Genomic DNA, 26,639 nt, shown 5'->3' on the forward strand with positions numbered 1-26,639 from the left:
GATATTACACCTATTTTACAAATGAATAAACGAAACCACTCATGCTATGTTTCTACATTTAAACTGGGGCCCAGGGTGGGGGTTGAGGGGGAGAGCGTTCACCCATCACTAATTCACGTCCCCAAGAGGCAGTAGCTAATTTTTCCACTGACCTAGTGCAGTCTACATTGGGGATTAGATCAGTTTAACTATGTTGCTCAGCGGTGTGGGTTAACCTAACTTTTTAGTATAGACTTGGCCTAAGGCAATAATTTTGAGTCAGTCTTAACAGCTAGTTTGTAGAGCTGAGACTGGAACACCAAGGAAGTTTCTGACAATCTATCTAAGGTACTTCAATAGCCTCCATTATCATAGTATCTGAACACCACACAATTTTTAAACGTATTTAACCTCGGAATGCCCCCTGTGGAGTAGGGACGTTCTGCGAGCTAGTCTACACTTGAAACACTACAGCTGCAGCACTACAGCTACGGTAGTAGACATTCACTACAGTGTAGACATTCACTACAGTGATGGGAGAGGTTCTTCCATCGGTCTAGTTAATCCACCCCCGGAGAGGCGGTAGCTAGGTCCACAGAAGAATTCCTTCCATCAACCTAGTGCTGTATACACCAGCAGTTTGGTCGGCTTAGCTGTCTTGCTCCGGGTGTGTGGATGTTTCACATGGCTGAGCAACATAGCTGGGTTGACTTAATTTTTCAGTGTAAGTCTGGCCTGAGTAACTTTCCCACTGTCACACACAGGAAGCCTGAGACACAGCAAGGAAATCAACCCAGGTCTCGCAAGTTCCAGGGTAGCACCCTAACCACTGGACCATCCCAACTCCCAGGTCCCTGCTCCAATCTCTAGACTACACTGCTTCATCTGTACAAGCAGGATGGGGTCAATGGTGCACAATAGTGTAGCGGTACTGAGTATATTTGGTCAAATTCCAGTAGCGGCTCAGCTGGCTGTACATCCGGCTGTATGCTACTGAATGGGGCTTGCTGTTGCTTAGTATTCTACCTAAAGCCATAGGACTGATTAGCACCCAAATGGACATTCCTGTGGTAGAGCTGGGAAGAGTGTGAGAAGTTGGATAAGCATGAAGTCATATTGGTCTAAAAAGAGTCCACTCTCGCTCCCACTGAGCTCAATGGAAGTTTTTGTCTCTGAAAGCAGTGGTGGTAGGCCTAAAATTCAAAGGGTCCTCGTAAAATTTTCATGGCTTTCAGTGGCTGTAAAATGCAGACCAGAGATACTACAGGTCCCGCAGTCAGTGATTCCTTCAGTAAGCATGGTAAGCAGGAGGAAGATACAGCCATCCTGGAGCTGCAAATGTTTGATAATTCCTTATACTGCTCTATATTCATAAATGTTACCAATAAATACATTGATATTTGACTTGCCACTTAACTACATAGTTTTGATAGCAATTAATTAAGCAAGCTGCCCCTCTGAAAATCCCAACCCAAAATCATACTGGAAATTTATTGTAAAACCAGGAATCAAACCTAGATTTCCCAAATTCTAGTCTAGTCTCTATATACAGGAAAACTTTGTGGGTGAAATCCTGGCCCTACTGAAATCAGTGGCAAAAGTCCCACTGATTTCAATAAGACCAGGATTTCACCCCTTGCAAGTAATATCTTGATGTAAGTAATTTGCTTATAATTGCACTCAGCAGTGTTACAGCAATATCCCAACTTCAGGGACTGTCAGTTCAGTTCTCTGGTGTTCATCCCCACCCCCAACATAGATATACATCACTACAAGGTGTTGCTCTTCAAAAGCAAAACAGAGAGGTGTTCAAATTAGGACTTAAACAGTCTTGTACAAGTGATGTTCAATCAACAATGCTGAAGCAAAGGTCAGCACTTGCCATGCCATCTTCCCAACTCCTACTTTCCCCTTACTGCACTCTGTGGTTTTCTCTATTCATACAGAGAAATCCATATCAAATGAGTAGAACAAAGAGTTACAGGCCTGACTACATCTCCAGTGAAAGCAACTGCAAAACTCTGAGATGCCAACAGAAACAGGTTGTTATCCCATGTTGTTGTAATGCAGTTACTACCAATGTTCCCTCTAATTTTTGACAGGCTGGGTGCGCAAAAAAAATTTTCTGTGCAAATTTTTGGCAGGCCGTTGGTGCAAAAATTTTCTTCTATGCAACTTGTTGTGTTTCTGTGCAAATTTTTGTGTGTGCAGTGTTTCGCCATGTGCACAGGGTTTAGGATCTGTGTGTACTTGCACACGTGCACAGCTTAGAGGGAACAGTGGTTACAATGACAAGTATGGAACCTCCTCTAAATATGGTAACAACTAATCTCTGTCATCCAAATCATAATGCCTCGTGACACCAGACCTTACAGACTTAAGAGCCATATCCTAATAAAAACAAAACCTCTGGGACAAAGTGCATATGAGAATCTAAGCCCTGGTCTACACTACAGAATTAGGTCGATGTAAGGTAGCTTACATCGACCTAACTCTGAAAGTATCTACATTAAAATGCAGCTCCGACCGATGTAACTCACCCGCTACACTGATTTAATAACTGTGAGAGGCGTAGCACTTAAGTCGATGTAGTTTGGTCAACGCAGTGTCAGTGTACATCCACTGTTGCTGTCTTTCAGAAGCCATCCCAAAATGCCCCGCTCTGACAATTAATTTGGTGCAAACGCTCCTGGTGAGAACACGCACCACCGACACAAAGAGTGTAGTGTGGACTTGCAAAAGCAATTTAATCACTGCTGTGGCTGTAAGTTGACATAACTTAGGTAGACTTAATTTTGTAGTGTAGATTTGCCCAAAGTCTGCAGAAACTTGCCATCATTTTGCAAACTAAATAGTCACACACCTCAGCAAAATACCTCGACCAAGCCATAGGACTACAGCCATCAATATAATGTGTGACTAACTTGGAAAACAAACTCCAAACAAACTTTCACGACAGGCTTCATATCTGCTTTCTCCAAGTTACTTTATAGCTGTGTTTATGCCAACCTAAACACAAGAAGAATGAGGAGTACTTGTGGCACCTTAGACACAAGATATGCTGAGACATGATGTCTTCAGACAAATCCTTCGGCATTCCCTTTGGATCCTGCAACATACCCAGTCATCATTGTGGGGCACCAATGTATGCCAATTGGCTCACTATCCCATAACAGTTCTAATTTACACAATATTTCCATATCATTACAAAATTCTTGGCACACTCTATGAGCAGGTTTGCAAGCATGTATACACACTATCAGTTATTACTTTCAAATCCTCATTAGGCCTCAGACATGCTTTCGGGTAAATATCTGTCATTAACCAGGTATATGCTACACTTCTAAGAGCACAGAGGCTTGATCTGACAGCTTACATGTTATCCCACAGTATGTACCCTCCAGCAGTGAGCAAAAAGCCCAGTGTTTCTTTTGTAAAGTTATTTGCTGCATTTTTGTAACACTGAAAAGAGCCATTCCAATGTAGTTGAAAGGAGCTCTTCCAGTGTTAGAAAAGTAAAGGGCACATGTTTAAACAGCACAATAATAAAATAATTCAAAAATAATAAATCACAGGTATAGCTCCTTGCACCCATAGACCTCGGAACACTCTATAAAGTAATCTAAGAAGCATGTTCAGTGAGGTCTGCCTTTCATATGATATAGAGGCATGGGGGGCACGGAGAAATGTTGCTCTTATGGCCTTTCTGTAGTTGAGTTTTAGCCAAAAAGCACAATAAAAAAGTACCTTCATAGTACCATATGGAATCCTTCACAAGAACCCATGGTGCTTTGTGAAGACCATTAATTGGGCTTTGCCAAAATAAAAATTCTGTTCAACAACTTTACTTGTGTTACTATTTGGATTTTTAAAATATTGAAAAATTGATGGGTCATTCTGAGACAATCACCCTTGTGCCTTAGGCTCAGATCCTGCAAACACATGCTTTACTTTAAGTCAATAGAACAGCTCACATGACTAAAATTAAGCATGTGACTTAGTCGTTGTAGGATCAGAGTCTCAGCCTGATCTGTAAGGCCACCAACAGATCAGGAACCCACTACATCAGTGACAGCATTTCCATTTACAACCCACCAAGACAGTTGTGCTTCCCTGGGACTATGCACTTTGTAAATCCCAGGACTAGTTAGTGCCTTGCATGATCAGACTCTAAATCAGTAAGCTAGGTTTATATTCAGGGAAGGATAGATGCAAGGGAACCTGTTGGCTGCTCCTCCTTTCATGGAAACTCACAAGAATGTTGCCATTGCCATTAATGACGGCAGAATGAGACCTCAGCACTATTTCTAGATTAAATGTTTGACATATCACATGGCTAGACTGTAAAAAGGTAAGCTCTGTACTCAAAGCCACTTTTAGAGAAACAATCACCCTTTTCTGCAATTGTTTATTTGTTATTCTCAACAACATAAACCATTTTAACCCACAAGAATGCAAGTATTTAAGAAATGCAATACAAAGTCGTCAGGGTGTAGCATTGTTCCAGTACAACTGCAAACGTTCACTTACTGGGAACCACTTTTAAAAAAATTGTACTTTGGAATGAGTAAAACACTCTCCGCATTGCAGTGTGTCACTGTGCAAAATAATAGACTAATCAACAGGTTGATGCAACCTATCACCCTGTGATGGGGTGTTCACCCCACACCACCACTGCAGGGGTTATGTAGGACAAGAGTGATAGGAAGAGGTGGAGGTCTGCAGACACTCTCTGGGCATAGTGAGGAGAGAAGGAAAAAAACCCGGTGGAGGGCTGGCAGAAGCCCTGGGATCCTAAGCCCGAAGGAAGGGGTTCACACAGGTAGGTGGTGGAGACGAAAGCCTGAAGAGGGCAAAGTAGGAAGAAGCTCATGGAAATGGTAGACTTTGGCTGCTGATTTTAGGATCTCTGGGCTGAAACCTGGAGTAGCAGGTGGATCTCAGGTCCCCTACCGGTCACTGGGGAAGTGCTATTGACTTGAATCAGAAGACTGCCAGAAACGGCAGATAGACAGTTTGTCCAGTGGAACTTTGATGCCCAAGAAGGGAAGGACTATAGTAACCTGGCCAAGGGGGCCAAGCCAGGAAGAAGGAGAACCCAGAGTCCAGGGATACCATGGGGTGAGCAACCGAAGGAGGGAGTGCCAGCTCATCCCTCCAACCATGAGCGAGCCTGTTACACATCCTCTTTACGTATGTAGTGTTTCCTGAAAGTGGCTGCTCTCCCAGACTTCTGTGTAACCTGAAAATATGAAGAAGGACTTTGTAAGGCCTGAGATGAGGAAGCAGAGAAAGAGAAGACAGTGACAGACTGAACGACACACACACACACACACACCATCTCTGCAACAAGGACTTTTAATAGGAATGAGAGCCCTAAAAGGCAAGCAAATTGCTTACCAGCTTCATCTTTCTGTGCTCAGAGAGAACAGATAGTTCCAAGCTTTGCATCATAACATTCTCAATCAGCTGAGCTGAATCATTTAATACACAAATGAGCAAGCTTATTTTCTTTTACTCTTGCTTATGCCACACACACACCCACAGTAAAATACTTGGCTTAATCACAAATAGGAGTTGCAGGAGTTCTTGGCAACACTCACTAGCCTTTAGCTTTCCAGCTGCAAAATGACGATTTATCTTCAAGATAAGTACAGCATGGCCAGAAAGAGTACTGATATTAAATTTTGGTAACACTGTGTTGAGGACTAATAGCTGGGAAAAAACCTCAATTTATTGATACTGAAGTTTTGAGGATAACACTATTCTGCATTCATTTTAAATCATTCTCTTCAGCGAAGGTCAACAAGATCAGAGCAAGAAATGGTGAGATTTTCTGTGGCATTTATTGCATGTCAACAAGTAAAATATGTTTACAGCTGCTCTCGCTTTTTATCAAGCCTATTAAACAAATCATTTGTATGTTACAAGCTACAGGCTATATCTCCCCTCCTTCCCTCCCACCATAAAACAAATTTAGCATCTGTAAGAAGCTCATTGTTCAACTTCCTAGGGAAGCTTAAATCCCTACACCGTTTGAAGTCAACAGCCCTTTAAATAAAAATAAACACAAAAGAGGTAAGTACAGAGTAGGTACATACAGAATTCTGAGTCTTCCGACACTTATATGACTTTCTTCCAAACATTAATTCTTTGGCTTACAGAATTGTTTTATTAGCAGCTTGCCAAAAAAATCATTAGCATACCAGAGAGTTCCAATTAAGCCCCTCCTAAATCTGTTAGCAAATATTCTATTTGAGGATAAAGAAGCAGAGACAAAGGATGAGACTCAGATGCTTCACTGAAGGAATATACTGCCTGAAAACTGAAACATTTCAGTGCTGATGAAATTGAAATGTCAGCAACTTAATTTCATAAGCATCATATACTGTATACTATTTTTCTTAACAGCAGCAGCCAGATCAGACTCCAAAGTGAACCATATATTGCCCTGCTCAGGATACTGGCATAATCAACATATTATTACAGTTGAGTGAATAAGTCCCATCAAATAGTTCATTTCATTACATTTTCCCTGTTGTCTGCTGACAGATCAGGATTTTCTTGAATATATCAGTTTTCTGATCTTGTATTTACTCCATGGTTTGCTGTTAAATACTCAATCCAATAATTCAAACTATGCTGAGTTACAACTGGTCACATAAATCATATGATATTGTTTCAAGTGCCCTGATTGAAAGTGTGTAACTCATAATTAGGTTTCTGGTATGAATGTTAACATAAAATAAATTTACAATGTGAGTTAAAACCTGTACTACCATAAGGTGCCTATGAAAAATAGGGCTTTTTGCACTTAGAAAACTCCAGAGTTTCCATCGAGTTGAATGGTTAATAGGCTGATTCAGGCTTTATCTCATATGTTTTCTTACCAGTTGTCTTCCAGAAGCATTTGAAAGTAGTTTCCCAACTAACACACACAGCCTGTGATAACTATCTTGAATATTCTTCTTTATATTGGAGATCCAAGTGTCACCTTGAAATCTATCCATACCCAATGGTGATCCCATGTGTTAATCATGCAGTTCTTCAGAGATAAATAATAACGCCACTTTAGTAACTCAAAAGAGGGTTTTTTAATCATATAGCATGATGTAAGGTTTTGTTTCATACTGACAGTCTTCCCGGATAGGTTTAAAACATATGGAAAACAAGCAGGCGACATTCCGACATACTGACTGACATTTCAGTTTGAAAAACAGCTCCACTGCACTCAAGGCCTAATCCAAAATCCATTAATGTCAACACAAAGACTCCCATTGACTTTAAATGGTCTTTAGATCAGAGTCCTAACTGACTTAATAGGTAGCAAAGCATGTTGCATGTTGTATCTGTTCAGACAGGCAGCAAGGTGGATGAAGTATCTATTTTCACCTGAGCCTAATAAAGAGTAATTTAAGGATGAGTTAAAGTTTTCAGTCTATTTAGATTTCTCTTTTAGCTGTATGAGCCATGCAAACTTTACAGCTACTGGCTCCTATTCACAGTGAGTGCATCATACCAGCACTGGGAGAGGTTTGGCAGGAATTCGATGTTGTCATGTCTGAGGTTACAGACCACCTGCATATACTTGTACAGAAACCGTAAACAGATCTTTCAAATCTAATCATATTTGTGAGGACCTACAAATAGCCCATTCATAAAAAAAAAAAAATACAAATCTCTGGTAGATTGTAAAAGAAACAACAGGATGGGCGAAACATGTTGAGGTGATTTGCTCACTCAGTGTACTAAGGTTAAACATAGTGCCAGATGCCCCACTGATATGGTGTACTTTAAATGACTTCTGAAAAGATCTAGTGGCGAAGGATCTTAGGGCAGAAGGATTCCTGAAGTGCACAAAGAGAGAACTTCCTTCATGGCAACTATTTTTGTTCAGATTTTTGATGATGAAAACAAAGATCATCAAAGATTTTCCTGAAAAGTTTCAGAGTAGCAGCCGTGTTAGTCTGTATTCGCAAAAAGAAAAGGAGTACTTGTGGCACCTTAGAGACTAACCAATTTATTTGAGCATAAGCAATGAAGTGAGCTGTAGCTCACGAAAGCTTATGCTCAAATAAACTGGTTAGTCTCTAAGGTGCCACAAGTACTCCTTTTTCTTTTTCCTGAAAAGCAATCATCTGGTGGTAGGTATATTTCTGTGATACTTTTTTCTGTAAGGGCAAAATTCACTGTGAGTACAACAGAGCTGCTGGACAGAGAGATCCATCATGGTGAAATCTAATCACGTTATAGCTTCATTTTAACTACAGAAGATCCTGAGGGGAAAAAAATTCAATTATGTAAGCCCACAGCTGACTTGGTTCACAAGGTGAACTGCTCATAACTTTCCTCCTCCACAGTGAGAATTTGTAACACCGAGGCAGATTGAAACAAGTCAGAGAGAGAGAGGAGAAAGGCATTTTCCAGAGTTAAATGCCAAAGCCATGGACACGATAGGCTGCTAACATTTCTGTTACTGAAATTCTGCATTAAATGAATTATTAATTTTCAGAAAAGAGAATAATATTTTAATAAGTCGGCGTATATAGAAGATCTGCTCAGTTCCCAAAACTCAATATTTATGCTGGTAACTTAAATTTCCATTTCTTTAAAACAAACACAGATCCATTTACTTCATTTTACAGAAGCTTTGAACTGAAACCAAGCTCATAATGTAGTTAGTGTTTTTTTTTTGCGGCATAATATATTCACCAGCTTTCTTCCTTAACTTTTTCTTTCATGTTGCCATCTTGAATCCTCAACTGGCTATTTAAGTGCAGAACACATTATCTAATAAACACAACATTAAGAATAATGTATTCAAGTTGAATGGGTTTCAGCTGTAAAATAAAGATTTGCACCTTTTTCCTTGCAGGGTCTGTGTTTTTTAAAAAATGAATATTTTCTAATTAATGATGGCTGCACTTTGTGGTTTCATGATCTTTGACTGACTACATGAAGAAAACCAGGACACCAGATTTAATAATATTTAGTATTCCCATTGCACAGTTTTACAATATTTATTGACCCAAAAGTTTCTCAAAAGGTTTGAAACAGATGCATGGCCCTGCACAGCATACTGTAAATCACATAAATAATATTAATCCTGCATGTATTAAACTAAAATACAGCTTTCATTTCCAGAGGAATAATAACTCATGCAATGTGTTTAAAAAAGTTTACAACAACAGATGGTGGTGGCTCTTTGAAAGCAGCGAGATAACTGATTAGAAACTTCAGATGACACTCAGTTCTCTAAAACAAAATCAACAAGCCAACTGAAGTTACACTGCAAGCTGTCTGCTTCAAGACAAACACCAATACAGTGTATCCCTTCAGAATTCTGCTGCAACAAAACCCTCAAAAGCCTTTGTTAATAGGATGTAGTTATGAGAGGAACTGGTGGATTCTTTGCCAGAAATTCCAGCTCTGGTGAACAGGCCCCTTTAGGGTCAGTTGGAAAAGCCTAAAAATTGCCATAGTTTCAGTGTAAGGAATCAGTTGTCCGATCAGTGGGAGACAGCAAAAAAAGGAGAGAAAAAAAAGAAAAGAAAAAAGAAGTGAGCGTAAGACAAAAGAGCTCCTATCTGTATTTTTCCCCCCCTAGGTCATTCCTGCATTGACACTGCGTTCTGTCTCGCCTCAAGAATTTGGGTAAAGAGAAAGATAGAGAAAGACACAGATTGTTTCCACTAAACACTCATAATTCTGGTTAGTAGTCTTTATTTGCAGCCACATTCCATCGAACTACAACCATAATATAGTTCTTAATTTCCCAAACACTCAGAAGTGCAGTGCCCTACATACACCACGTGTCGCGAAGAATCCAAGCTCAAAAAAGTCATGTATACCAATTCACTTTGTATCTGTGTCTCTGGACTATATCTATACATACCCCGAAAGAACCAGATCCTCATCCATTTGTAGCTCAGATCTGACCCAGAGCCTGAATAGGTAACTCTCTCATTGAGCCCGCTGAGTAATTTCCATTTACTGTGATATTGGAGAATAGGCCTCAATAGCCTAATAGCTGTAGGGTCCCCGTGGCCAAGGATGGCAGGGGACCTGGGAACTCCGATCGGCCACAGGCGGCAGGGATATCCCAAAGCTCCTAGCAGCCACGGGCGGTGAGGGTACCACAGAGCTCTGAGCTGCTGAGGGCAGCAGGGTCCCAGAGTTCCGAGGTGCGAAGGGCTCCCGGAGTCTTTCAAAGCTCCCGGCCGCCATGGATGGCGGGATACCCCGGAGCTCTGAGCCAGGAGACCCTGGAGCTCCAAGTCCCCGTAGGCAGTGGGGGCTCCCAGACCTCTCAGCAGCCCAACCTCTGCAGGCAGCATGGGGACCTTGCAGCTGGGCTCCCCATTTTGTCAGGGATATTTTTAGTAAAAGTCAGGGACTGGTCATAGGCTTCCATGAATTTTTCTTTGTTGCCCATGACCTGTCCGTGACTTTTACTAGAAATGTCTGTGACAAAATCTTAGCCTTAATTAGGATTCATGTGGCTCTACAATCATTTATTTGGAGTATTGAGATGACCACTGTGCATTCATAAAGCAATTGGCATACTTACCATCATGAATGTTCATTTATTTAAAAATTCTCTCCCAGAATTTTGCTCTTTATTATGCTGTATTCATTATTCTGCAGCAAAAAAGTTGCATCCATCCAGTCAGGAAAACAGAAACAATACAATGTGATTCAGGTGTTCAGTCGCACACATACAACACGAGTGGTCAACAGTGAACAGCAAAGAGCCAACATGAGCAGTTTATGAGCAACCTATTCATCAGAACCCATTCATCAGTAGCAGCCGTGTTAGTCTGTATTCGCAAAAAGAAAAGGAGTACTTGTGGCACCTCAGATCCGATGAAGTGAGCTGCAGCTCACGAAAGCTTATGCTCAAATAAATTGGTTAGTCTCTAAGGTGCCACAAGTCCTCCTTTTCGTTTTTTCAAGTGAATCTCTGATAAAAGAAAGCAATACATTCTTTCAGGCAGCAGCAGCAGTCATTTTGTCCCGTGTTTGTACAGAACCTAGCAAAACGATGTCTGGGTCCATGACTGGGGCTCCTAGACGAGTCCTAGATAATTCAAATAAGAGCCACAACAACAACTAACAAGATTTGAAATGAACAGCTTGAATTGTCCTAGCTTAGTGCAGTGCTCAAGTGAACAGTTTGATCTCACTTCGTAAAAAAAAAACATTCAAAGCTGAGGTCACCTAGGAAGTTATAACTGAAAATTGTTGCAGTGGCGATGCTGCCTCAGCCTTAACTACAATGACAATGAACCAAATTTGTTAACAAATTACAACAGCCCTCAATGGTGATTACACAGATCAAAACCCCAGAAATTAATCACATATATTAAAATTCACATGCACATATGGGTGACATTCTTGTTTTCTGCCTCTCTGAGGAGGAGGATGCCTTCCGATGCACATATCCCTCCACAGATATGATTTATCAGAAGGGTAAAACCCACATATTGGATGAGTTCAGAGAAAAGCAAGAAAAAGATCTGGGGATTGAGAGCATGATTATGAGAAAAGATTGAAGGGGTAAATTTGTACAGCTTGGCTAAGGAGTGGCAAAGGAGCAACATAAATACAAATATCTGAGAGGAGTTAGGTGATATGAGTAGGTGTAATAAGATGAAACTGAGAAGGAAATTTGGATGAACAACCGGCTGAATATCAGCAAAGTTTCCCAACAGAGATGCAGTAGGTTGTCAAACAGTTTCCCAAGGGAACAGATGAAAGGTTCACCTCTTGGCACGTTTAATACCCAACCTGACAATCTGTAAATAATGTAAGGAGGAAACCTACATTTGCAGGGAAATGAACTAATGAAATAATATCTTTTTTCTCTGCTCAGCTCTAATTTCTGTGATTTCTTGAATTAGCTAATGAAAATAAGTGATGGGATGGATTCATGCACTGAACATAGTCAGATACAAAAACAATCCTTTTATTAATTATTATTATTATTATACCAAAGCCTCCCTTTAGCCTCCTTTGTTTACTTGGACTAATTTTTATTGGGTGAACTTCTGTACTTTTTTCCTCTTTCCCAGACACAAAAACGCACTACCACAAAGCATAGTTTAAAATGCATTGTAAATTGAATTTGTACACGGGTATCAAACATTTTCATGAAAGCTTTTGATCCAGATCAGGTTAACATGGCTGTGCTAACTTTTAAATATAGACCTACTGTCCTCTGCAAAACCAGTCCTACTTCAACCTGTAATGTAAATAGTTTCTGTTTAACATACAGCTTCTATTGATTCCACCTCAATTATGTGTTTCCCAGAGAATGCTAACTGTGGGATATTGGGAAAGAATTTTAGCATCAGCCTATAAAGACTATTAGTTGAAACTTGGCTTCCATTAGCACCTCATTAGGCAGAGTCTATTGTATATAAAATGAGCTAATGATTTTTATATCATTTTAAATGTAGCTGTCAACCTGTAACATACTAATGTAGAAACATTATGTCTCTGTAATAGTGAACACAGCAGTAATATATTTGTAACTCTACAAATCAGCATGAGTCAATAGTTTGATGTAATAATGCACCCTAAGATGTTTATTGTTCATCATCAGACACTGACCTTTAGGCAAAACTGTAGCACTAAATAAACATGAAACCAAGAACATTTTTCTAAATCCTGGTATAAATCTCCTGATAACTGAAAAGTGAACGGATGGCTCAGGGAAATCATAATGGAAGAGGGAACACACTGTCACTGGTTCAAATTGGTTCAGACAATTAGCAACCAAAAGCTGCAACCATCCGATGGCTGTTGAGTTAACTATAACGCTGATTCTGTTCCCGCTTAAGTCAGTAGTGAAACTCTCATTGACTTTAGTGGGAGCAAGAGCAGGTTCTGGGTAAGCTGAACTGGTAGCCCCAGTTTCTTGCAGACAGGTGTCCACCTTACTAAAAATCACCAATACAGTTTATGTTAGGCTTGACAAATTTATTGAGGGTTCAAGAATGTACTGCTACTGATGAACTGCCATGGAAGCTAATTAAGTGAGTAGGTGCTGATACACATGAGTAAGGGTTGCACAATCTGTCCCTTAATTAGCATGGCGACTGTGTTATTCTCAGCCACAAAGGTTACCCTACCGCATCAGGAATCTGATATTGTTGCTCAGGGATGTGAAAAGTTTGCACTGCCATTGGCCAGTCCTTGCCTGCTCTGTAGATAAAGGATCTCCTGCCTCACAGCTATTTCAAATGAGCCATTTTTGAAATTAAACTAGATAATAATAAGTTAATCTCCTTCCTTAATTTCTAGCTCATGGAAAATGTTTAGATGTTTTGAAGTAAAAATCTTTTTAAACAGATAAATTAAAAATGTGTGTTTGACTCTTGGGTGTATACCTCACTGTACTACCTATCATACAATCCTCCAAACAATCTATCATATAATCTTCCAAGTCCTGATTAGCCACTAACATACACAGTCACAAACAGGAGGAGTGTGAATAGCAAACTCAGTTCCACTAATCAGTGTCTGTTATAAATTTGTCTCTGCTCAGATGTTATGGCTATTCCATACTATAACTACCCCTATGAACTTTGTCGCCTATCTCAAAATGGCAACTTACTTCAAAGCATAAGTTGGCTTTGTAAAGAGGACAAGTTATAATTTAAATTATAATTACCCTCTTGCCTGTTTGGTACACAGAGCAACAGCCCTCTGGAACTACAAAATTAGGATGGCAGACCCTCTTGCTATTCATACTTGGTTAGTGAATAGGGCAAGGACATTTAGTCATTGTCTTGCTGTTGAATGCTACATTCTTTTGGCTGGGAGAATTATAATAGCTGTTCCCAAGATGCAAACAGGTATGTCACTTCTAACCTTTGACTTTGAATATGCACTCAGGAACCCAGCACAGTGTAACTGGTAAAGTCAAAAAGTAAAGGAGTACTTGTGGCACCTTAGAGACTAACCAATTTATTTGAGCATGAGCTTTCGTGAGCCACAGCTCACTTCATCAGATGCATACCGTGGAAACTGCAGCAGACTTTATATATACACAGAGAATATGAAACAATACCTCCTCCCACCCCACTGTCCTGCTGGTAATAGCTTATCTAAAGTAATCGTCAGGTTAGGCCATTTCCAGCACAAATCCAGGTTTTCTCACCCTCCACCCCCCAACACAAATTCACTCTCCTGCTGGTGATAGCCCATCTGATGAAGTGAGCTGTGGCTCACGAAAGCTCATGCTCAAATAAATTGGTTAGTCTCTAAGGTGCCACAAGTACTCCTTTTCTTTACACAATGTGCATGATAATGAAGTTAGGCCATTTCCTGCACAAATCCAGGTTCTCTCACTCCCTCACCCCCCTCCAAAAACCACCCCCATACACACACAAACTCACTCTCCTGCTGGTAATAGCTCATCCAAACTGACCACTCTCCAAGTTTAAATCCAAGTTAAACCAGAACATCTGGGGGGGGGGGAGGAAAAAACAAGAGGAAATAGGCTACCTTGCATAATGACTTAGCCACTCCCAGTCTCTATTTAAGCCTAAATTAATAGTATCCAATTTGCAAATGAATTCCAATTCAGCAGTTTCTCGCTGGAGTCTGGATTTGAAGTTTTTTTGGTTTAAGATAGCGACCTTCATGTCTGTGATTGCGTGACCAGAGAGATTGAAGTGTTCTCCGACTGGTTTATGAATGTTATAATTCTTGACATCTGATTTGTGTCCATTTATTCTTTTACGTAGAGACTGTCCAGTTTGACCAATGTACATGGCAGAGGGGCATTGCTGGCACATGATGGCATAAATCACATTGGTGGATGTGCAGGTGAACGAGCCTCTGATAGTGTGGCTGATGTTATTAGGCCCTGTGATGGTGTCCCCTGAATAGATATGTGGGCACAATTGGCAACGGGCTTTGTTGCAAGGATAAGTTCCTGGGTTAGTGGTTCTGTTGTGTGGTATGTGGTTGTTGGTGAGTATTTGCTTCAGGTTGCGGGGCTGTCTGTAGGCAAGGACTGGCCTGTCTCCCAAGATTTGTGAGAGTGTTGGGTCATCCTTTAGGATAGGTTGTAGATCCTTAATAATGCGTTGGAGGGGTTTTAGTTGGGGGCTGAAGGTGACGGCTAGTGGCGTTCTGTTATTTTCTTTGTTAGGCCTGTCCTGTAGTAGGTAACTTCTGGGAGTAGGGGCTTGCGCTATATTGATGACATCTTCATCATCTGGACCCATGGCAAAGAAGCCCTTGAGGAATTCCACCATGATTTCAACAATTTCCATCCCACCACCAACCTCAGCCTGGTCCAGTCCACACAAGAGATCCACTTCCTGGACACTACAGTGCTAATAAACAATGGTCACATAAACACCACCCTATACCGGAAACCTACTGACCGCTATTCCTACCTGCATGCCTCCAGCTTTCACCCTGACCACACCACACGATCCATCGTCTACAGCCAAGCTCTGCGATACAACCGCATTTGCTCCAACCCCTCAGACAGAGACAAACATCTACAAGATCTCTGTCAAGCTTTCTTACAACTACAATACCCACCTGCGGAAGTAAAGAAACAGATTGATAGAGCCAGAAGAGTTCCCAGAAGTTACCTACTACAGGACAGGCCTAACAAAGAAAATAACAGAACGCCACTAGCCGTCACCTTCAGCCCCCAACTAAAACCCCTCCAACGCATTATTAAGGATCTACAACTTATCCTAAAGGATGACCCAACACTCTCACAAATCTTGGGAGACAGGCCAGTCCTTGCCTACAGACAGCCCCGCAACCTGAAGCAAATACTCACCAACAACCACATACCACACAACAGAACCACTAACCCAGGAACTTATCCTTGCAACAAAGCCCGTTGCCAATTGTGCCCACATATCTATTCAGGGGACACCATCACAGGGCCTAATAACATCAGCCACACTATCAGAGGCTCATTCACCTGCACATCCACCAATGTGATTTATGCCATCATGTGCCAGCAATGCCCCTCTGCCATGTACATTGGTCAAACTGGACAGTCTCTACGTAAAAGAATAAATGGACACAAATCAGATGTCAAGAATTATAACATTCATAAACCAGTCGGAGAACACTTCAATCTCTCTGGTCACGCAATCACAGACATGAAGGTCGCTATCTTAAACCAAAAAAACTTCAAATCCAGACTCCAGCGAGAAACTGCTGAATTGGAATTCATTTGCAAATTGGATACTATTAATTTAGGCTTAAATAGAGACTGGGAGTGGCTAAGTCATTATGCAAGGTAGCCTATTTCCTCTTGTTTTTTCCTCCCCCCCCCCCCCCCAGATGTTCTGGTTTAACTTGGATTTAAACTTGGAGAGTGGTCAGTTTGGATGAGCTATTACCAGCAGGAGAGTGAGTTTGTGTGTGTATGGGGGTGGTTTTTGGAGGGGGGTGAGGGAGTGAGAGAACCTGGATTTGTGCAGGAAATGGCCTAACTTCATTATCATGCACATTGTGTAAAGAGTTGTCACTTTGGATGGGCTATCACCAGCAGGAGAGTGAATTTGTGTGGGGGGGTGGAGGGTGAGAAAACCTGGATTTGTGCTGGAAATGGCCTAACCTGACGATTACTTTAGATAAGCTATTACCAGCAGGACAGTGGGGTGGGAGGAGGTATTGTTTCATATTCTCTGTGTATATATAAAGTCTGCTGCAGTTTCCACGGTATGCATCTGATGAAGTGAGCTGTGGCTCACGAAAGCTCATGCTCAAATAAATTGGTTAGTCTCTAAGGTGCCACAAGTACTCCTTTACTTTTTGCGAATACAGACTAACACGGCTGTTACTCTGAAACCTGGTAAAGTCAGTTGCAGTACATATATGAGCCAAGTATAAGGTGGTGATAAGTGTGCTCATATCAGGGAGCAGAGTCAATATATTAGGGCCAAATCTTTGTCACAGTAAAGTCATTGGAATCAGTGACAGCTGGCTTCAGTGGGGTTAAAATTTGGCCCTGAGTGAGAAACTGGTATTTTATAATCTATTTAAAAACATCACAGAATTATGATGTGTTATGACCAAATTATTAGCTCTCTGAAAATGAAAGCAGTAGGCAGGGAAATAAATGCACATTGACTCTAACCAGTGGAAAAACAATTTACCACACTAAGTGAGAGTAGAAACATTTAATACCTACAAAACCATCATGGGAAACTTGCCAAAATTGGCAGCTAATCCAGTGCCCTGCATTAGCACAACAGTAGGACTATTTATCTCATTCACTGTGTCTTTTTCCTCGCCTCCACCCCATCACCACCAAGTAATATCTATAATACTTATAGTATTTCTAATTACACCTAACAAGAAACTGACACTCAAATATGTTGCTTCCAGAGGGGAGGGATTCCATAAAGCAGGATAAAGTCAACACTTATCAATAGTTGCTACTGTATTTTGAAAACCATATGTCAAAAAAATAAGGTTTCCTGTATAAAACTAGGATCAATTCATTTCATTCATTGATGCTAATCACTGGTTCAATTACAAAACAGCTCTTTAAGACAAATCTTTCTTCCACTAAAAAGTGTTCCAAATGGTCTATAAAAGCAAAACCCACTTCTAGACCAAGACATTCAGACCAATTATCCTATTCAGCTTTTCCTTTCTTTCTCCCATAACTGGTAATTCAGCTTGCTATATAAAAGACAATTAAATCCTGTTTAGTCTCATGCTAGTTTAGACTCTGTACAATGTGTAATCGTAGTCTGATGCAAATACATTTTTTAAAAATTGCTATTATAACATATTTCATACTGATGAAGCTTGTCTGTTTTAATAACTACAGTAATATTTCTCTAGTGTGTTTCTCTCTTCCTTCCCTCCTGCCTTCTCATCCTTGTTAGATCAGCAAAGGAGAGAGTCACTTTCTTTTAATCTTTGTACAACAGGTTATATAAAAACATTTCTTAGTGACAGATTATGGGCATATGATGCACATTCTGTCCTTTTAATTTCTTCTGCAACAACAATCTGCTTCATATTTTCTAGTTACGTCATCTGTTAATGTGTGTGCTGCTGCAGAGAACTACAATTGCATGGAACTGCACAAGCATTTATGTAAAAAAGGCTCAAGCGGAAATAAAGAAACCTGGAAATGAATTTAAACCTATGCAACCCTGTTACCCAGGTGCAAATGAGGGCATACTTTGGCTCATAGGATTTTATTTGGAATTAAGGAGGAGGGATTCAAACTTCAGGTAAACTGCAACTAAAATAAAGAGTCAAGAGTTTTATATCCACCCACCTATTTCATAGCAAAATGACATTTATCTTTGGGCAATTCAGTCAAACTGAAAGCAGACTTATATTGGCAGTTAGTCATTTTAATTATAGTGTGATGACATTTGCTAGTTTAGAAGATGATTCATCAAGCTGCACAGGAATTCACCCACTATATACATAAGTTGGAGCCACAGCAAAATGTGTAACACAGGCATCTAACTGCTTAGGACTTATCTGGTGGAAGACAGCAGATCATAAACTATTCAGTGATCACATGTGTTATCTATTGCATTTCATCCTTGTTAAAGAACAATCTTCACAGAACATGGAGAATAATGCCAGAGTGACTAGCTAGTTTAATGCACTCTCAGGTGTAAAAGGCTATTGTAGTAGCCGCTATGAATCAGTAGAAGTGCTTTAAAGTAAATATTGCTGTCTACAGCACACTAAATTGCACCGTTTATTCAGCACAGGAAAAATCATTCACAAATTTCTGAATAGGAATATTTCATTCTGTCAAGGGTCCAAATTCATCCGTGGTGTAGTAATTCCACTGAAGCGGTGGAGTTACAGCAAGGTTGAATTTGTCACAAAAAACTAGCTGACATACTGACCTACCTTTATGTGACAGACGTAACCTTGGCAGCCTTGTATCTGTTGTATGACATCCGGTCGGTAACTCTAGTAACAAGCCATATAGTGCCAGGATTAAAAGGTCCTTAGTAGATGCCATGCTGCCCAAGATCAAATTCTTGTGCTTTTTCACTTAGTTGTTCTGTTTTTAAAAGCTTCAAGTTCCACTCTTGACTTTCCCAATGCAGCTAAATCTTTTCCTGTTCAGTTTGTGGGGATCTCTATGGGAAATTCAGTTCTCCTCAGAACAGCACACAGCCCCACATTGTCAGGCTGTGCAAACGTCATGTAAAAATATTCTCTCCCTGCAACAACTGTTTATAAACTGAGAGGACATTCCAAGGAGTTACTCTGCACTGTTGTGTCTTGAGCTCTCTTCAGAAACTCTGCCAGTGGATTCAGGAAGAAGCTGTATTTTCAGTCCCTCCTGCTCGGCAATTCATTCAGGAGGGGAAAAAAAAAAAAAAAAAACACCTCCTCCTTCGTGCTCTTCAGAACACAGTCCCTTGCTCTGACTTGCCAAACAGCTAGTTTTAATTCACCTTTCACCTTTGCTAATTAAAAACAAGAAGTGCCATTCCCTCCTGGAGCTGCAGGATCCACCCAGCAGGGATGCCAGGCTGTCAGCATGCTGTATTTACTGGGAAAGTTCAGCAAAGGTTGAGGCAATATACAATACTTGCTGCTTCTATGAATGTTTCTGATCCATGTGCTGTGCACTGATCCTTCCAGTTGCTTAACGATCTCACATTCTCAGGCACCAGGATGGGGTCCAGGATTCCCTCTTCCCCTCCCTTTGGAAAAATATGTTTAGAAAGTCATTTTAGTTGTTGTTCCCAGAACAATTAAAGAGCAGGATTCACCCTATCATTAACTATTCAAATTTATCATAATTTAGACTCATTAAACAGCATGTTAATGCATAGATCAGAATACAAATAAATATAAGTTTTGCATACTACCTTTTTATTTATTGTATTACCTCGCTTTTAAAGATACCTTGGTGAGTTCAGTTTCCCTTCAGATTATAATTTCTGTACCATATAATCCCTCCATTATACTTACTTTACATATGATCTGTGGATCTGATCCCAAAGACACTTATATACATGAATAAAGCTGCTTATGCAAATAAGTGTTGACAGGGTGAGACACATATATTACATGTATAAACAAACGGAATGTATTGTTTGGACGGTATGATAAAGCAACATCAGGTCTTCAAATGCCCATCAACCACTTCTTAAACTGTAACTGAGAAAGCATAGAAAACTTTCACGATCTATAATTAGAAAATATACCTGTGTCAAAAACAAAGCTTTGATAACTAACAGGTGTCAGTTTACATCTGGAATACATTTATGATGGAGTGTGCCTAGAGTGTGCCTTAGAGCAGAACAGTGACCGCAGTGTGCATGAGTTTACCATTTGCAAGATGGGTATTAGAATACCTACCTCACAGAAGTATTAGGAGGCTCAGTCAATGGGCTGTGTACTTTAACTAACGTGTTGTATATGGCCTGATCCAATGACCACTGAGGTTAACAGAGAGACTCCAGTTAATTTCAATGGGCTTTGGCTGAGGTTCTGTACGTTTGTATTAACTGTATTTGCATATTTCATCATTAAAATAATATCCTTAACTGAGTTTAAAATACTACATGACTCATTTTTCTCTCAAGTATAAAGTTAAGCCTAAAATTGCTGAAACATTGCAAATTTGGGATGATCAAAACAGCATTTTTACACCGAGGCTTTTGAGGATCCCTATATGGACAATGGAGCAGTCTTTAATTTAATGTATTATGATACATGCCCATCCAAAGTTCTGGGTGCAAGTGTTCAATACAAAAAACAAATCCATATACTATGAACCTCAAAACCCTCTTGCCATACTCTGTTCTGTTCTTCAGATACTTATACCACACCCACTACGGTAGATACTCAGCACTTCTGAAAAACTCAGGCCTTGGGAGTCCCAGGTAGTACAGCCAAAAGTTAATGCACCAAATTAGGAACACTGTTGAAAATTTTATGGCTATGCTTCTTTTTGCTTCCATTGTTTTAAACCTTAGTTGCTAGAAACTGTGGGCCAGATTCTGCATTAGCCCCAAATGGAGGGAGATGCACATTTGTGCAAAGATAAGATGTGTACCTCAGCAAGTGGCAATTCCCCTGCCACACAAAACTGTTTGTACTGTACACCTATATCTATAGTGTACAAGAGTAGCATTTGTTTTTAAACATAAATTAGCAGTTATCAGTTATGGCTCCAATAGAATCAGCAAGACCTTCCCAGCCGAATTTTTACCTTTTGGCCAGAGGATGAGGCTTTTTGATCTGAAGTGTGACTCTCTAGCCTCTCATTGCTCGAGGCCCTGCCCCTGTTCCCTTCCTGTCACTGCCCTCAGAGCCTTTCATGAGAAACTCTGAGGGAGCTGTGGAAGGTGTCAGGCAAGGGGAGCTGTGAGAAGATTAAGCCCCTAGCCAGGGAAGGAGTCACAGCATAGGCTCCTCAGCATCAAAAGCGATGGCTGCTGCTGAGGAGAAAAGCTCAGCCTCAAGGTGGGGAACTGAGGCAGGAACGGGGATAACTGAGGGCAGGGTGGATTTGATTTAAATCAAATTGATTTTATTTAAAAATTGATTTAAATCACTAGTCAGGAAGACTCAATTTAAACATGCTTTTCTACATAAAAGTGAATTCTTGTTGGTGGTTATAACCTTGCTGCATATTCTTCACAACTCAGAGACAGATGTAGGTTTCATTTTTAGAAGGTACAGACAATGCATTTTTAAACAGTGATTTATTTTGAAAACATTTCAGATTAGTTTTACAGCTATATCAGAAAATGAATGATTGTTTGGAAATATCATTTACCAAAGGTAATTGAAGCAGATATTTATGAAGTCATTGGGAGGTGAACAATCTCCAATTCAACAGATTAATCATTAATATTTGGAGGATTTTCTTGCCATGCTGTATTAGGAGGAGAACATCACCAGACAGACATTTAAATTGTTTTATTTAACTAAAACAACAACATTAAGTATTCTGGATTTTTTTCTTCAACAGCAAACATATAATATTTTAACAAAACAAGCATATGTCCCTTGCTTTTCACATTTATCTCTAGACTTTTTCTCCTTGTCCAGATCTATTCCATTCCCAACAGTCTTCTATTCATTGAACTTTTTGAAACTTTGCACTTTTAGAGAGAGGTGAGGGATTAACTCTGTACACAAATTTACAGAGGGACAATAGAGTTGACGTCTCTTATTTCTCACCTCTCTATATTTACTTATTTAAAAACATTTTTGCTGTTACAAACATGTTACCTCTGAAGACACAAATCTACAGTCTAAGAACTGCAAAACTAAGCATCTCTGATGGTATCTTCGAGACTGAGTGCTGAGTCCCATTGGGTAGATAGAAAGATTAACCTAAATAATCTATACAGAAGCCCCTGAAACCCCATAAAATTGGATCCCTAATCCATGAACTATTGGAACTCATTTACAAAACTTTTCTTAAATATTACATAAATATATTGCTTCATACTATAGAATTAGAATTTAAAATCACTATTCCATGATGAGATATCTTTGAGCTATAATAGGTTTTTTCCTCAAAAAGCATTTTATCAAAAAAATCTAATTTAAATAAAAAAAATCTGTCTTTTTATTTTTTAAAAAAATATCATTGATTTTTATCCACTCTGACTGAGGGACTGGTGTGGGGGATGAATGGATTGGAAGGGGGACTAATGGACCACGAGAAAAGGGAAAATTGCGTATTTGTATGTGGCAATTGATTAATTTATAGGGTGTCGGTGGGGACTGAGGTGGCGGGGTTGTGGGGAGGAATTCCTATTCTGGACCTTTTCTCTGGCTTTTTTCTACATCAGTGTAGGAAGGTCGTCTTTGTTACACTGGATCTGTTTTTCTCTTTCATGCCATTGCCCAAACTTGAAACGCAGAATGTGCAATGCGAGTCATGGAGGGACAGCTACAGGTCTGGAAGTCTGGCCACCTGAGGCAAGACAGATAACCTTTCTGTGCCCCTGTGTCCCCTCAGTTAAATGGGCATACTAACATACCTACCGCACGGGGGTGTTGTAAGGAATGTCTGAAAATGATTTGGAACTCTTTGGATAGAAGAAAAAACTATGTAAACATTCAAATATTAGGATTTAATCTCAGATGAGTATGAGTACCTGACTGGGATCCTGAGAAACTGCTACATATAACCAAGGCAAGTTTAACTCTTATATTTGAGTTAATAAACTAAATGCAATGGTTCATCTCAATCAACTTTGAATCAGTCTCAGAAACGTAATTCCAATATGCTGGCAGGGGAATAAGTGATTTCATGTTTGGAAAGTGCAGAGTCTTTAAGAATATAGGGACAAACACTGCATTCAGTGACACTGGTACAAATCCAGAATAACCACCATTGTCTTGCTGTGGATTTACACTGGTGTAATATATAAGGTATATACTCCAGATGGCAGAACAGTTCTGTGATTACATCCTCCTAAAGAACAAGACTACACATTTTCTTTAGTAAGTCTAAGAAAAGGAAAGCACAACAAATTGTTACATAAAGTCCGAGTTATATTTCTGTAGGTATAATTTAAAACTGCATATATTGGACTATGAATTATATTGTGCATTGCATACTTAAATACTGTAGCCAGGCTTTGTTCTCAATGCATGACTGTAAATCCAGAGCAACTCCAATGAAATCACCAAGCCTGTAAATCTAAACATTCCTATCAAAACACTTCTAACATATTATGCAAACTGATTTAAGTGCAGTGTGTACAATGAAATGTAAACACGGAATGATATAAATAAGTAGACTCTCAGCTACTAGCAACAGTAACAAATTCTAAATGTTATAACAATAAAACAAAATGAAGTGTTTAGACCTTTTAAACGGGGGTGGTCCAAGTATAGCCTTAACATATTTTAAAAACGAGCCTGGAGTTCTGGCTTATAGTCCTATTTTGAACATGATACACTTTAATGTTTCAGGAATCTTCTCTCTCTTTCTTAAATGATACAGTGAGAATAAAAAGCACATAACTTTTATATTTACTGGATCAGGTTCTCAGCTGGTGTACATCAGCAAGCTCATATCCGTCAGGTGCTGTTGTTATTTCTGCCATTTCAGCTTTTAGATACTACTATAAAGAAATATCTACAATAGGCAGATAAAATCAAGAGGAAATCTACCTAATCTATGATCATTCTCTCTCTTATCTCAGTCAGTTAGCATTCATATACATGCCTCAATCCTATATCCTGTTAAGCACTGGTAAATGGCTCCACTTCATTGGTAGGGTCAGAAAAGGTAGCAATATAAATCTGTATTTCATTAATATATTGGAGGCACCACAACCCAAAATTCCTCACTGATCCTATAACAACCCCCACATGCACATTAAACCAGAGGGTTGACAAGATAGAACATGCAGATGACAGAGCGCTAGTAGCTGGTAAGCAATTGCCCAATACTACCCTCTGGGATGTCTCAGAAAGAAAGGCACAGATCCACTTGGATGACCCCATTGACCCTGCTATGATGTGTTAACTGATGGTGAAACAGTATTCCCAGAGATTGTCAATACAGAGGAACAACAGAGTAATAATACCTAGCTCTTATATAACTCTTTTCATCTGGATATCAAGTAAAGGATGGTGCGGGAGGTCTTCGCTTTTGTCTGCTGAAGTCAGACCCTAATGTTATGTGAATGTATTTAATGTTCTTAAGATTGTGGAGCATTACGTCTATATTGTGATAGAGATGGTGCATTCTTGCTTTGATTCAGGATCTACTTTGGACAACAGGCAATAAACATAAGCGTTTGATTATCAGGAAACTCTACTTTATACTGACCACAACATTTTATTTAAAGTTAATGCTATGGAGAAAAAAGAATTCTCAGTTAAATTACACTCCTTTTAATTCCAAAAAGATTAGGTTTTGAGAAGTAAATACTGGACTTTATTGTCCTTTGAGCATTGCTGTTTGCAGTAATATAATTTCTAAACTGAATTACAGGTGAATGTCAATAAGATGCCTAATATTCTTGAAGTAGATCACTTACTCTAGTTAACAGGAGGTGGGGGAGGGGAGGAGAGGGCAAGGTAAAATAGATGAGCACCCTTCAAATATTGTTGTTTCCACAGATATTTTAACAGTTTACAATAAAAGAAAGGCAAATCAGAATATCTTATTCCTGAAATCAGCTGTATATGCCCGGTTCATGATTAGCACATGGGTCACAGAATTGTGTGGCTAGTCTTGGATGAAAATCAAATTACTGATTTTTCTACTGGAATGTGGGGTTTGATGATTTTTGTTGTTGTTGTTAACAAATTCTGTGGTCTCTAAATAGGAAAAAAAATGGTCACTTATTTGTTGAAGATCAAGGAAAATTGAAATGTCATATTTTTCTTCTGATCACAGGGCAGCAAATAATAGCAGGGTGGTTACAAGTTCAGTACTAAGTGTTTATGTGTACCAGCTATTTCCCATTATCTCAGCAGGAAGAATATATATTAAAAAAAACCCAGTCAAAGCTAATGATGCCTTTTTTTTCGGCCTGAACGAGCAATCAAATTGATATGTGGCGGTCCCTTTAAACTCTCTAATGATCTTACTGCCAGTTGATTGTTCCTTGGTTCTTCAATAGCACTGTATTTAGGAAATAATTGGTTATATGTAGATAATATTATTTACCTCAAAAGGTAATGTGTAGTCATTTGATTCCAGTTATTAGCCTCTCTCTGCACATGAATGCAATGGTTTGGGTGCCAGCAGAGACACTTGTCAACAAAGTTAGCATTGGTTGTTTAGACTCAAAACAACCGTAACATACAACTTTTCTGTCTGAAACTTTAGGCCATGTTTTATTTTGATAATCATATTAATGGTGAAATTAAAAAGCAGTTATAAATAATAAACTGATTTAACCACAAATCAGCTGGAGGCTTTAAAATTGCATATGCATTCTAATACAAAATATTTGAAAATCAGTTCCAGTTTTATTGCCAGGTAATGGACTCCACATTCCCATTGCAACAAACTGATGGCATCGCATCCCTGGCTACACTCTGGGTTTGTCCGATTTATAGTTGTTGGTGGCCCGCTTCCAGTGCAACTGCACCAGCACAAATCCCCAGTGCAGACACAGTAAGCTGCTATATGCTGCAATTTGCACAAGTGCAACCAACCCTGACTTCAAACATAGGTGAGGTTTGCCAGTTAGTACTAGAGCTTTTGCATTAGTGCAGCGAGACTGGTGGCTGGCCAGTGTTGGCTGCAATCTCAGCAAATCCTCTGTGTAGCCAAGTCCTCAAACAGTTTCAGGTAGTACATGGAGATATAGAACTTTAGGGGAGTTAGTCACCAAAATCCCATAAGCTCTTCTGAAATCCCAGCCTTAACGATGTCGTCACTCTTTCAGGAAAAACCCAGAAGATCCAATCCACATTTTTCTCTGTATTGGAAAAGGATTAAAAAACTACTGTGTCAGCCACATCACAGGCAAAATAACAATTGTTTTAAAAAAACAGAACATCTCATCACCGCTCTTTATCATGTGCAACTTGAAACAAAGCAAGTTCCAGATTTACACTCTGAATCTGGGTTTTTCTTACGCCATGAATAGTAAATTATTGGATTTTTTACCATCTGCCCTGTAATCACAATGAAGGCACTTATTACCATTCCATTACATGTTGGA

General features: G+C 39.7%; 1 protein-coding gene across 1 annotated transcript in view; it reads right to left on the reverse strand.

The window, feature by feature from the left end:
• The window catches only part of SEMA3E (semaphorin 3E), a 229,390-nt gene extending 210,402 nt beyond the window's left edge, over positions 1-18,988 (reverse strand). Inside the window, exon 1 of the mRNA XM_077807878.1 lies at positions 18,868-18,988. Coding sequence (XP_077664004.1) covers positions 18,868-18,982 — 115 coding nt within the window. The 5' untranslated portion in view covers positions 18,983-18,988. The remainder of the gene's footprint in view (positions 1-18,867) is intronic.
• Positions 18,989-26,639: the final 7,651 nt, after the last annotated feature.

Source organism: Eretmochelys imbricata, chromosome 1, assembly GCF_965152235.1.
Source record: "Eretmochelys imbricata isolate rEreImb1 chromosome 1, rEreImb1.hap1, whole genome shotgun sequence".
NCBI classification, from domain to species: domain Eukaryota; kingdom Metazoa; phylum Chordata; order Testudines; family Cheloniidae; genus Eretmochelys; species Eretmochelys imbricata.